Raw genomic sequence first — 13,732 nt, 5'->3', positions numbered from 1 at the left:
AGTGGCGGCTTGCAGCTGTACCTGGTGAAGAACTGTTCATTGATAACAAAGCTTGGCAGCCAGGTTGTGAACAGGGGACACTTTTAAATTCAGGCAGCACGTTTAAAGATTTGTCGAAATGCCACTGTATGTTTCAGAAAAGAAGCTTGCTTCATTTAGTATTGGCAGCACGGTATTGGCTGGTTGCTGCCCACAGTTGGTTTTAAAACCTGTAAACTGTTAAAAGCAGTAGCACCTACAGCCCAACCAGGTTGTGTATGAGATGTGGAGATGCAGAGGGATGTGTGTGTGGATGTACAGCAGGTACTTCCTTAATGGACCACGTTGTAGGACACAGCAGAGGCCGCTAAGTATTTGTTGCTTGTTGTAGTGGTTAGGGTGGTGGACCTGGGAGACCAGGAGTTCAGTCCCCACTCAGGCATGAAGCTCACAGGGTGACCTTGGGCCAGTCACTGCCTCTCAGCCTAACCTGAGGTTAGTTTTGAGGATAAAAGTGGAAAGGGGGGAAACTTTGCATGCCACCTTGAGTTCCTTGGAGCAAAGGTGGGATATAAATGTAATGACAGATAAATGAACCCGAATCCATATTGCACCAGTGCTGTATAGCTCCCCATCCCCACCATCCTGTTAACACATTTGCCCATAGATTTCACATACACTGCCCTTGTAGCACAAGCCCAAATCACTTTGAATTAGCGGGACAGGTTAGCATTGCTGCTACCAGTTCAAAGCCTGATTGTGTAGCGGGAAATGCTACAGCAATAAATTAATCCCTGTTAATGAATTTTTGTTACTGCTGATGAAACATGGGTTCCTTTAGTGGCCATTCACACTCCAAATGCTTCCTTCAATCTTCTTGGTATTTTCTTTCATTTTAGCAGGCTCTTAGTGGCGCCTCTTTTAACATAATAAAATGGTACAATCATTTCCTTGTGGAGAGGCAATACAATCTCCACTGTGGAGCCACACAAATCCCCATGCTATTGAGACAGGTCATTTGCCCATCTATCCTAGGATTATTTGCCTTGGCTATGGGCAGTGTGGCTTTTTGAGTCCTGAGGCCAGGAGCCTTTCCCGGCCTTGCTACCTGAGACCCATTTTTGCAAGAGATGCCCTCCTTCCATCTGAGAAATGAGTTCTTCTGCTAAGGCAGGAGTGGCTAACCTGTGGCCCTCCAGATGTTTGCTGAACTACAGCTTTCATCAGCCTCCACCTACATGACTGGCAGTCAGAGATATTGGGAGTTTTAGTTCATCAGCATCTAGGGTGGGATGGCCATAGGTTAGCTTCTCTGCACTAAGGTTTGCTCCCACCTCCCTCTGGCATGTTGGAACAGCCATGTTTGTTTTGCCCAGTGTAAAGCGGGGCTTGGAAGACAGAAGACTCTGCTGGTATAGACTTACCTCCTATGGCGTCACACCTGGAGGCAATCTCCCATAAAACCAGAGCCATGGAATAAACATCCATTTGTTTGAAGGACTCCAGATCTTCGAGATTCACTCGAGATTCCAAAACTTCAGGAGCCATATATCTGGCAGTGCCCACCTGGCCATAAATTGAGTAGATGTTAGAAGGGGTGGAGGAGAGAAGCTGTGGTGATTCCAAGTTAAAAGGAGGCTGCAATGCGTTAGAAGATCTGCGATACAGACTGGACCTTTTATGCTCCAGAGTTGCTCCACCCCTTTATCTCCAGGTTTTTGTCCAAGTATAGGGTAGCCAGGAAAGTGACCATAAAATCTTCTCTAAACTTACCAGCCCTTACTGGGATGGGAACCAAGGCCCAAATTAGATGTGACAATAATTGAGAGCTTCTTTCCTGGGTTTTCTGTTTGTTTCATTCAAACCAAAAGGTGCTGTGGGCAGCTGTGAGTTTGAATGGAGGAAAGTACCACTCTACTGTCCAGTGGGCAGCTTTCTGCTCAAATCACTCCTCTCCCTGCTGCTGCTCCACCATGAGGGGAAAGACATTGAGTATTGCAGTGGTGTTAGATTTTGAATGCAAAAAGAGCTTGGGAAGATCTAGTAGCCCCGGCTTTTGATTACAAACTAGCTGCCATAAACAAGATAACCTCTAGAACCCGGAACACAGTAGCTATTTGTCATTCAGCAACAAAGGTGATTCCAAGCCAATTGTGTACCAACAAGCAGGACGCTCTCTTAAATCATAGTTGCATGTTTGTATATGGAACATGCTGAATGCCTGCAGCAAATTCCATAGCAGCGTTGCCTTTTCAGAGCTTTTTCATACTGCCTGCTGTCTGCTATTGTGGGTTATATTTGCCATTCTGAAGGACCCCCTTCACACATAGAAGGGCCCTCCATCCATGGAAAGGGCAGCAGGCAGCACTTCTGGACCCACCTCCAAGATTTACATGCTGAACAGGCTGTCCAGGGGAAGCTTATGAGCGTCATGCTCTACAGATGCAGTAGGCTTTCATGTGACCTGGATCCCCATTCACGCAGGGTTCTAGATCACATGGAAAACCTATATAGGCAGGCTTCCACTATGCAAATGTCCATGCTCAACACATGGAAGCTGGGATTGGTAAATCAAATGATGTTTTGGGGTGGGGCCAGTGGCATAGCCCCCACTGCCCCTTGCACAGTGCGCAGAACTCTTTGCATGGCTAGCGCATGAAAGAAGCTAAGATCTTTCTACTTTCCATCAAGCAGAATGGATTGCTCTGCTGGTTTCATTCTACAGCACTCACCTGTCCGCTGTTTGCAAAATCTTCCACACTTAAGGCTGGATCCAGCCTCAGAGCAATCCCAAAATCACAGAGCACACATTCCTGTTCATTCTTAATGAGGATGTTGGTGCTTTTGATGTCCCGGTGGGCGATGGGGATCTTTGGACTGCCACAGGCAGTGTAGTCGCTGTGCAAGTGAGCCACACCACTCACTAGGGAGCCAGCCATCTTCTGCAAGTCCCTCCAGCTCAGAACATTCCTGGACAAATAATCCTTGAGGTTTCCCTGGCTGTGGTAGGCCGTGATGAGCCAGTATTCTTTCTGGAGTCCAGAGTGCCTCTCCTCTGCCGTGAGGAACTGAAGGATACTGTCATGCTTGAGGTTGGCATCGCTGAAGATCTGGCTTTCATTTTTCCAGGAGGCATAGTCCTCGCAGGGGAAAATCTTCACTGCCACCGTCTCGTACTGTCCCGAAGAGGCATGCTTCAGCTTTGCTCTCCAGACTTCTGCAAACTGCCCTTTCCCGACTCGCTCATCTAGCTCGATAGGCAACAGTTCCGTGTTGTGGTTGATGTTGTTGGCGCAGGCTATGCTCAGGGTGACGCGGTGGTCAATCTTGACAGATAGTATCTCGTCGTAGCTAGTGGCTCTGCTGGGTTCAGGCAGTGGGCGGTGCTGGACTTGTTTCTGGGGCCATTCCTTGGCTCTCCTCCTCTGCCTGTGGGTTCGGCAGAGATAGAACGTCACCGTTATCATGATGGCAACCAGCAGTGGGGGCAACAGGCTGATGGCTGCCACAGGAATTATTTCTTTGCTTTGTAGCATGGAGTATCCTATGGCGAAAGGAAAGCGAAAAATAATATACAGCAAGAACATCTCTGCACAGGCCAGTTAGTCAACATGAACAGCTTTTCTTAGCGAAGAATGAACAAAACTAATAACTTGTGGGGAAGAATCACTGCTCAATCCCCAACTTCTCCAGTTAGAGCTGGAAATGTTCCCTGTCTAGAAACCCTGGAGAGATGCTGCCACTCAGTGCAGACAATAGCTAGATGGACCAATGGTCTGACTCAGAATAAGGCAGCTTCCTATGTACCTTCTCCTGTATCCTAGGGCTCAGCATTTCAAGTGCTCACATTTTCTACCATGGGTTTGCTTGGTTGTCTGTTTTCTTTAATATATACAGTGGTACCTCGGGTTACATATGCTTCAGGTTACATACGCTTCAGGTTACAGACTCCGCTAACCCAGAAATATTACCTCGGGTTAAGAACTTTGCTTCAGGATGAGAACAGAAATCGTGCGGCGGCAGCAGGTGGTCCCATTAGCTAAAGTGGTGCTTCAGGTTAAGAACAGTTTCAGGTTAAGAACGGACCTCCAGAACGAATTAAGTACGTAACCAGAGGTACCACTGTAGTGCGATTTTGGAAAAAATAGCCATGCAGTCGTAACACGTGGCAAATGTTAATTTATTATTTGTTTATTATTACATGTATATCCCACCTTTCCTCCTAGGAGCTCAAGATGGTTATCAGGTCCCCCTCTGCTTTTCATTTTATTCTCAGCAACTATTGGCAGAGCAGCAGCCACTCAAAGATTACAACCAAGTCAGCCGCAGTCATCTGTATCACAGCACTTTACCATGCATTTAGGAAACAGGCAAATTTCCCCCCCATTTTACAATTTGGTAAGTTAGTTGTTTTGTTCTCAGACATAGTCAGGAGATCTGATCTGGGAAGAAGCCCCAACTCATTGGGTAAAGCACATGCCGGAGACTTTTGAGATGTGCTGTTAATTAGTATATGTGTACTGTAGATCTGACGGCGGTATAAGCAGCTTCATGTGCACTCAAGATGACAGAGCCAAATCTTTCTTGCCGACTAAAATGAATAGTCTTTACAAAAACTCAGCTCTTAGATCATAAACCCAAGAGACCAAGGGTGGAAAATGCTGGTAACTCCTTTGCTCCAGGTCTTTTGAAAATATAAATGGCCCTGCTATCAATGATCAGATTAATCTAAGAAAGGAATGCTAAATAAAAGCAGTCCGTCCAGCGGCAGTATGGGAGCGTGGTCCAGAGGTTCTGATTCCCAAGACTCCTTCCACTCCCTCCCCCCCCCCCTTTTAACTCACAGATTTTTTAATTTTATCATGGGGCAGCTAGGTGCAGTGCTGCTGAGACCTCTTAATTTCCCAGAGGCACCTAAATAGGTAAATCTCTGTAGGGGGGAAAACAGAAAGCACCCAGTGGTGGGTGCTGTTAATGCACTCATAAGAAGCACAAAATGCATCACTGTGAAAGGAGCCTGCTGGGTGGAGCTGCCATAGATGCTCCCTCTCCTCCCCAGCCACACTCAGCAAGTAAGAAGCTCTTTCACACTGCATCCAAGTGGCCCTGGAAGTGCAGCTCTGGTCAGGAAAGAGACCAAGACCGGGCACCACTATCTTTCCTTGTGAAGTGAAGATTATGGAGCAGAGGCCAGGTCTGTAAGAGCTGGATTATAACCATGCCGAACGCTTGAAGAACAGGCTGGCTAATCTTTGTGAAAAAGATCCTGTTCTGCAGTTCCTAGTGGCTGACATCACTACTAGGATGGGGATGTTTGTAAACCACACTTGCAACTATAGCACCTTACAGTACTTGCACCTCTGATTCGCAGATGTTGCAGACTGTTGCAGGAGCCTCTTTGCTGCCACCTGCTGGTTGTAATGTGAACCTGCTGCTGCCCCATTAGCTGGGAGTATTTGCAATGAAACAAGCTTTACTGCTGAGTTTACATTGCAACGTTGCTGCATGTTGAGAGCCACCTAAGGGATACTCACTGACTGCATGCTTGAATAAACCGTAAGTAAGGTCCATGTGCGTGCATTTGTACACATGCTTAAAGGTGTTGTCGTTTTTTTAAAAAATGAAACTCATAGAAGAAAGCATACAAACTAACACAATGAACTAAAATGGGAACAGTTCATTCAGATAGCTAGTAAAAATGGAAACTATTTTAAGTTTACAAAAAAGAAAGCTACCATTGATGCTAAAGGTTCTTTAAAGTCTGGGGAAAGCATAAATAATTTTGCCTGGCAGCCAAATGAGAGTAATAAGGGTGCTACCTGGGTCTCAGTAGGAAGGTTGGCATCCCAAAGCTGAGGATCTATATTAAAAAGGCTCTTTTTGGTCACTGCCCACCAGACTTCAGATGGTGGGACCAGCTTAAGGAAGGCCTCAGGCAGTGACCTCAGTGGATGGGAGAAGATGGCCCATCAGGTATTCGGAAGATAAACCATGTGGCTTTAAGAGTTAATACTGGCACTTTCAACTGAACTTGGAAACTGCTGGGAGCCAGGGGAGTTGTTTTCAATACAGGCAAGATATGAGATATGATCTCTTCTCCCTGTTGCAAAGAGATAGGTGCAGTTCCTCACTGCTGCTCATGAAATTCAAATAAAAACTTTGAAAGGATTCTTGGCCAAGTATAATACTGAGGAAGAGAAGTTCAAGAGCCATCCCCTAAGCAAAAAGCCTTTGCTGCATGACCTCAGTGGGTGCAGCCTACAGTTCAGATACTGGAAAAAGAAACTCAAAGCACTTGGCTGTTTTACTTGGCAGTTTACAAAAAAATAAAAATCTGCCACAGCTAACTTCTGCTAAGCTGTGAATGTTTCTAAAATAGGCATTGAGTTCAAACCACAGGATCAACCTCAAATGATATAATTTGAGTTTGTTTTGGAAAGCGCGAAGCCTGGCTATCTCCTGCTTCTCTAATGGATTTACCTGATGGGTATGACTACATCGCTAAAGGCTGTGAAATCCAATGGAAAGCAGAATGGTTTTCAGAGGATTTTCCAGGACTTCTCTTATGTGCAAACCCTGAAGTAATAACTGTGTACATAATTCCCATCAGCTGCTTAAGTATGTTGCCTCCCGGGCTGCAAAGTCATCAGCTTGTAGCAGGGATCATTAAATGAGCCTGAAGAATTATCAGGCAGGCAGTTGTTTTCTATGAAAACAAATGCTGAAATGTAAAGAAAAGGAAAACCATCGCCTCATATTTCTCTGTGCCTCCCACTGCTTTCTCTGCCAGAAATGAATTGGTTCTGGAAGAAAGAAAAAAACCCACCTCACGGTCAAATGAAACAAGAAATGTTGAGGGCATCTAAATATTCCTCAATGGATATATTCTGAATCGAGCAATATAATCTCTATTAGGTAGATTTAGAGTTATAATATAGCCTTGGCCACCTTCCTATGGTCCTTGTCTGCTCTCAAAAGGGTGTAGGAGGATAAATGGCATATAATGAATATGGTATGCTACTTGCTGAACCCCAAACAATAATGTGTCACTGCTTTAAATTTTCCAAGGAAGCCAAGAGAATATGAGTTTCTTTGCATACTGCTAACTCTAAAGGGCCTGAGGTAAAACTTCACACACAGTATATCTATAATCAGTGCTTTTTTTCTTAAAATATTTTTAGGGGTACTCTGATTTTGACTCAAGAAAACCACCATTTTATAGTTCAAATCGGGAAAAAGAAATACACTAAATGGACAAAAGTACAAAGATTCACAAAATGTTTAGGGGTATGTGTACCCCTGCGTCCCGTCCAGGAAAAATGCACTGTCTATAACAGGGATCAGCAACCTTTTTCAGCTGTGGGCCAGTCCACCGTCCCTCAGACCATGTGGTGGGCCGGACTATATTGGGGTGGGGTGGGGAATGAACAAATTCCTATGCCTCACAAATAACCTAGAGATGCATTTTAAAGAAGAGCACACATTCTACTCATGTAAAAACACCGGGCAGCCCCCACAAATAACCCAGAGATACCATTTTAAATAAAAGGACACATTCTACTCATGTAAAAACACACTGATTCCTGGACTGTCCGTGGGCCGGATTGAGAAGGCCCATGGGCCTTAGGTTGCCTACCCCTGATCTATAATGAAAAGCAATGATTTTTGTTGCCACCACTGCACTGTCCATTTGACCTTGGCACTGGCTGCCATAAGATGTGATCATAATCAGCAGTGTAACTTATTGATAACTAAAATGATAATTCATTTGAGGGCTGCCCTCACACAATACTGGCAAAACCTGGAAGTGACGACCACTGACGGCCACATGTTGTTAGTATGCTTTTCCTGTCAAACAGTTCCGTTTTATGTTATGTAGACTTGGTCTGTGTTGAAAAAAGAAAGTGGACAATAGCTTTATCCAGTAAATTGGTTGCTCATATATTCCTTGTTGAGAGAACAGTCACTGGCCCTGTGTGCACATAATGTTAAGCCCAAACCATGGCTAAGCCTGAATAAGTGTGTGTTTTTACAGTAAAAATCAAGTCTGTTTCATTCCAGTCCTCCTGCTGTAAGGTAAGGTATGATTTGGCTTAATGTTATGTCCAAACCCATGCTCAAGTTTCTCTCCCTGGACAGATTTAACATGTCAAACCATTGCTTAACTCAAGGTAGCATGGCTGCAGGAGGACTGAGGGAACAGTGAAGTGGCTGTGATTTTTTTCTGTTGCTACCTGAACACTTGCACATTCACACTTAGCCATGGTCTGGCTTAGTGTTATGTGTGAGCCAGACCAGAGCGAACAGTATCAACTGTGTGCAATGACAGCAACCACAGAATGCTAAATTCCTACATGTTCAACTGAGATTCTATTGCTCTCTTGCTTCCAACTACAGTTTGTTGTCGCTTCTGTTGCTTTTTTACTTGTTTTTCCATGCAATTAAGATGCAACAGTTCTAACCTTGATTTTTATATGTAATATCACATGACATATAAATAAATATTTGCATTAAATGTTGCATTAAAATAAATAGTCTGCCCATCATGCCTGTGGAATTTTCTGGAGCACCATTTATAATTCAGCTATAGATTCTGAAGCTGATAATGTGACTTAAGGGGCGATTTTCTTCCTAAAGAAGGCTACGTAATCATTGCACGTTGGATAAACTCAAGTTTCAGTTTCACAGCTCAAAAACTGCATCAATCTTTACCACAGTTTGGTCCAAACTAAGCAGACCCACAATTAGGGCAGGAGAGATGGGGAGAGGCATCTCCCTGCTACATTTTGTTCCTTCCCACACATGACCCAGCCTGGTGTTTTATGTGTTTGCCTGACAGGCAAACTTTCAATGGAATGTTTGGGAGGTGGGGGAGCTGTGGTTGGGCCATCTCTGTTTTTAGACTATATAAGCAGGAAACAGATCCCATTCCTCGCAAAACTAACATCTGATAAGGTCAACACTGAAAGCGATGGCTTAGCTTACAAGTCTAAAATAATACTGGCTTGAACATATGCCTATGGAGTCAAACCATCAATCCACCATGGGTCGCCAGTATGCTGCCCTTCCAATGTTTTTGGACCGCAATTCCCATCTTCCCTGGCCATCAGCTGCGCTGGCAAAGGCCCACAAGTGTAGCAGCATCTAGAGGTCACCTTGTTGGCTACTACTGGTCTACTTTAATGGTCAGTTACTTTAACTGATCTACTTTGACAGTCAACAAGACCTTAGGCAGAACTCCTTCCCTGCCTTGCACATAGGCTACTTTCACACTGAGCATTTACTGTGGAATATTTACACTGCATTCTCTCACTTTTTCTGGGAATCTATAATGTTGTGAACAAAACACCCCCCTCTCATGTTCTGTCCAGCTTCCCTCCCCCCCCCCCACTTCAGAGCTCAGAAAGTCAAACTTTTTAAAATTCAGTTGAATAGCCGCAACATTTCCCCAGCTGTAAATGGCCAATTGTGTTACTACAGTGGTACCTTGATTCTCTAAATTCAAGAGAATCCGTTCGACTCCCAAAATGGTTCAAAAATCAAGGTGTGGATTCTCATTGGCTGCAGGAGCTTCCTGCACTCAATCGGAAGCTGCGGAAGTTGCGTTGGACGTCTGGCTTCTGAAAAACGTTCGCAAACAGGAACACTCACTTCCGGGTTTGTGGCGTTCAGGAGCTGATTTGTTTGGGAGCCAAGCCGTTCAACTACCAAGGTACCACTGTAATCTGCCAGGTTAGATTGTTCAGTCTAGCCATTTTCTATATTGTGCTTGAGTCATTTTTTTTCTCCTCTCTAGGAATTGACTCAATCATTTCAACCCAAATAACATTGCCTTTATATCAGTCCTCTCCTCCCCCCTTTCACCCCAATTGCAGCAGGGGCAAGAATGATTGGGAATGAAGGTGGGGGAGAAAGGATTTAACACACGCACCCCAACGGCAGAGGCGGATTTAGGGGAGCATAATCAGTTTGCCTACACTGGGTGCTACACCGAGAGGGCAACACAGGGGGCATCGCAACAATGACAAACAACGGCGGGGGGGGGGTGTTTTCTATATGCAAGTACAGCTGCTAGAATAGAGATTGCTGCTAGGTGGAAGTCACAAACTATACCCACAAAGGAGGAATGGATTTGTAAACTAAATGAATATTTTATTTTGGCAAAATTAACTGCTATAATAAGAAATCAGTCGAATCAAAAATTTAAAAAGGAGTGGAAATGTTTTGATGAATATGTGGCAAAATATTACTCAAAAATGGATATGCTAATATGCCTAGCTTAAAATGTGAAGTACTGGGTGGAAGAAAAATTAGTAAGGAAAGATAATAAGAATATATAGATGATTTGAGAAGGTTGTAGAAAGCAAAGATTATTGTAAATTGTATAATGTGGAGGAAATTGAGTGGGGGCGGAGGGAAGTGGGAGGAAGGAGAAAGGAATAATATGATAGATTGAGGAAATAGAAATGTAAATGTATGGGGGGATGGAGAGGAAATGGTGTTGGCTTTGGTACATCTGCATTGTAAAGTAATATGTGAAAACCAATAAAAAACAACAACACACACAATGACAAACAACAGAAGGTGAGAGGTGGGGGCACCACTGAAATTGTAAAGCCCAAAGCCTGCCACTGCCAACAGTCTGAATAAAAATAATCTCCTCTAAGATGGGGAAAGGTGGACTCAAACCAGAAAGAATACTCACCATTGGTGTGCTTTTCAAAAATGAGTTTGTCATTGCATTCCTGTTCATTCACACAGCCACAGATGTAAAATATCCCCTCCTCATTGTGCTGACGGACCATAACACACTGGGATGTGTTATACTTGGGAACCATGACATTTTCCACGGGAAGCTGCGGATTATGACAAAGAGTACTCACTCTAATGCTCTCGTTGTCTTGTTTCCTGAAATGCATAATTAATCAGAAAAAATGATCACTGTGAAGGTAGAATAATGTAAGCCAACATTTATGTACTTGTTCATAAACAAATAACAAATCAGTCCTGAACATAGTTTCAAGTTACAAGAAAGGAGATTCCAACTAAACATACAGAAAACCTTTCTGACAGTAAGGTAAAGGTAAAAAGGTAGAGGATCCCTGGACGGTTAAGTCCAGTCCAAGGTGACTTCTCACTTCAGGCCAAGGGAACTGGTGTTTGTCTGCAGACAGCTTTCTAGGTCATGTGGCCAGCATGACTAAACCACTTCTGCTGTAACGGGACACCGTGATGGAAAGCAGAGTGCATGGAAACCCCGTTTACCTTCCCACCACAGCGGTACCTATTTATCTACTTGCACTGGCGTGCTTTCAAAAGGCTAGGATGGCAGGAGCTGGGACAGAGCAATGGGAGCTCACCCCGTCATGGGGATTTGAACTGCCAACCATCTGATTGGCAAGCCCAAGAGGCTCAGTGGCTTAGTCCACAGCGCCACCCGCATCCCTCTCTGACAGTAAGAGCTGTTCGACGGTGGAACAGTCTCCCTCGGGAGGCTGCGGACTCTCCTTCCTTGCAGGTTTTTAAGCGGAGGTTGGATGGCCATCTGCCATGGATGCTTTAGCTGATATTCCTGTATTGCAGGGGGTTGGACTAGATGACCCTTGGATCCCTTCCAACTCTATGATTCTATGGATGTACCTTGACACAATAGCCTACGTAGTGCTTTGTACAAGGGGTGGAATTCACCATTGCCTGTTACAAATGTTCTGCGGCTTGTCAGATGGAATGATTCCTTCCTCTCCTCGCCCCGCATACTGTTCTGGGGGTTCTCCTGACCATTTTTTTTGGGGGGGGGGGGAGTCTTGTTGCACAACTGGAGGTCCTTGCACAGGGCTTCTGCTGATGGGGCTCATTAGGTGAATGCTGCCCAAGGCTGTTAATATTTCCCGATGCCAACTGGAAGGATATCCAAAAGTTGTCTTTGGGTTTGTCCACACTGGAGCAAAACACAGATTTGCACCTGCCTGCCTGACTCCCCATTGAAGTAGCGGTGTCCACATGGCAGCCTCCTCGTCATAGTGTTGTCTTGAACCCGGAAATGTAAGGTTTTTCCATCCTTGGAAAGTCCAAAATAGACAGGATCAAAACCCCCACATTTAAGGGGGGGGGGAAGGTACAGGACAACACTTTCATTCCTATCAGATGAACTCCCATATAAATTAAAAATGTCAATTGCTTGTCCCCAGCCATGACTTTGTACTTATTAGAATCCCTAAGATATAATGTGCAGCAGTTGGAAAATGTAACTGCTAAGTGTGGATCTTTCCGTAACTATGTTCCTGCACTTTATTTTACATTTAATATGTAAATGTTTTTATTAACAGAGGTGCCAGAACCCACCTGAGAGGTGTCAGAACTGGTGAGTTACGGCTTTAAAAAAGCCCTGCTTATAATGTATATATTTCCTTTTACCCATATTTTAATATTATCTGTGCATTTGATTTCATTGACAGTTTTTTCATCGCCCATTAGGGATGTGCTTTATGAGGGTTGGTGCTCTTCGTCTGCTTACCATATAGACACACAGATTTCCTCTGACTTTTCACAATAGGAGCTCAGATCACAGTTGCTGTAGCACTCCTGATCTTTACAGACTGGGTACGTGTTATTACACCATTTACATAAATTGCTCTTCACATTCCGCCCTCCTTTGCCGTCATGTGCTGTGAGTAAAAAGAAATCAAACAAAAGGAACATCTTTAGTTGTTTGAATAAACAATGTTGTATATATGTCTCATCTGCTGACTCTGAGTTCACACATGGGTCATTAATTGACATACAGTACTATGAGATGGTCATCCACAGGGAGGGAATGCACAGGTTTCACATATTGCAAGCACCTTGTGAATGTGTGTGTTTGGTGGAATCTAGACACACACACAAAAACGTTGTGAAAATGCTTTTTTCAAAAACCTTTTGAAAAATAGATTGAATTTGCCATAGCTCACCATCGCCATCTAGTGTCACATTTGTATAATGCACTTGACAACACACTAAAAACGTTTTATTTGCACCTGTATAGCTGAGTCCTGGCTCTGTGTGTGTGTGTGTGTGTGTGTGTGCGCGCGCGCGCGCGCGTGTGTGTGTGTGTGTGTGTGCTATATGGATAAGGGGATTCTCTTTCTGTAGCAAACGCTGACCATACTCTGTTTCCCTTTAGGCCTCATTAAAAGTGCACTCACTAATTCTGTGTCTTGCATTCACACATCCACACACTGTCACACCAACATGCAAAACAACTTTCACTGACATGCACAGTCACAAGCTTTCTGGGTGTTTCTGAATACATTTATGTTAATGCATAGGCACATGCTTATAGCAAACTTCATCTTCTCTCAAGGTTGCACTTCTGTTATGGGGATATTGTATCCACTGAGCACTCAAAGGGCAATATACTGCAATGGGTTTTGCTGTAAGGTGTGTTTTTTTCCTTTTCTTTTTTTGGTGAATAGGACTATCACCATGAGTTGTTTTAAGGCAATATGTGCCAGAGTCTTGACAGAGGAGGCTGTTAATAGTCCTGGGTATTCAGGTGATGTGTTTCCATAGAAACTAATTATTAGACAATCCTCCTTGTGTCTTATGAATCGGGCAAAAGCAGACCTCCCCCCCCCTTGATGATGTAATCTAGATGTCTTGTGTGTGAAGAGAAACGATAGGAAATGCAGTTTGAATCAGAGTATTCGGGGAAATTATGGTAAGCCCCTGGTGATTTGATGATCTGGTGATCTGATGTAGACTTTGGCTGTCT

The 13,732-nt window shown here is 44.1% G+C and overlaps 1 protein-coding gene across 2 annotated transcripts in view; it reads right to left on the bottom strand.

Moving 5' to 3' along the window:
• Window positions 1–13,732, bottom strand: part of LOC308478115 (TGF-beta receptor type-2-like) — a 37,137-nt gene that overhangs the window by 2,516 nt on the left and 20,889 nt on the right. For both annotated transcript variants that reach the window (XM_081007429.1, XM_081007428.1), the window contains exons 2-5: window positions 12,494–12,644; window positions 10,685–10,887; window positions 2,712–3,523; window positions 1,404–1,545 (exon numbers count right to left, since the gene is read on the bottom strand). In XM_081007429.1, coding sequence (XP_080863555.1) covers window positions 1,404–1,545; window positions 2,712–3,523; window positions 10,685–10,817 — 1,087 coding nt within the window. In that variant the 5' untranslated portion in view covers window positions 10,818–10,887; window positions 12,494–12,644. The remainder of the gene's footprint in view (window positions 1–1,403; window positions 1,546–2,711; window positions 3,524–10,684; window positions 10,888–12,493; window positions 12,645–13,732) is intronic.

Source organism: Podarcis pityusensis (genome assembly GCF_964106645.2).
Source record: "Podarcis pityusensis genome assembly, chromosome: 1".
Classification (NCBI taxonomy): Eukaryota; Metazoa; Chordata; class Lepidosauria; order Squamata; family Lacertidae; genus Podarcis; species Podarcis pityusensis.
Note: the sequence above shows the minus strand (reverse complement) of the source record. Positions and strands in the feature narration are given on the sequence as shown.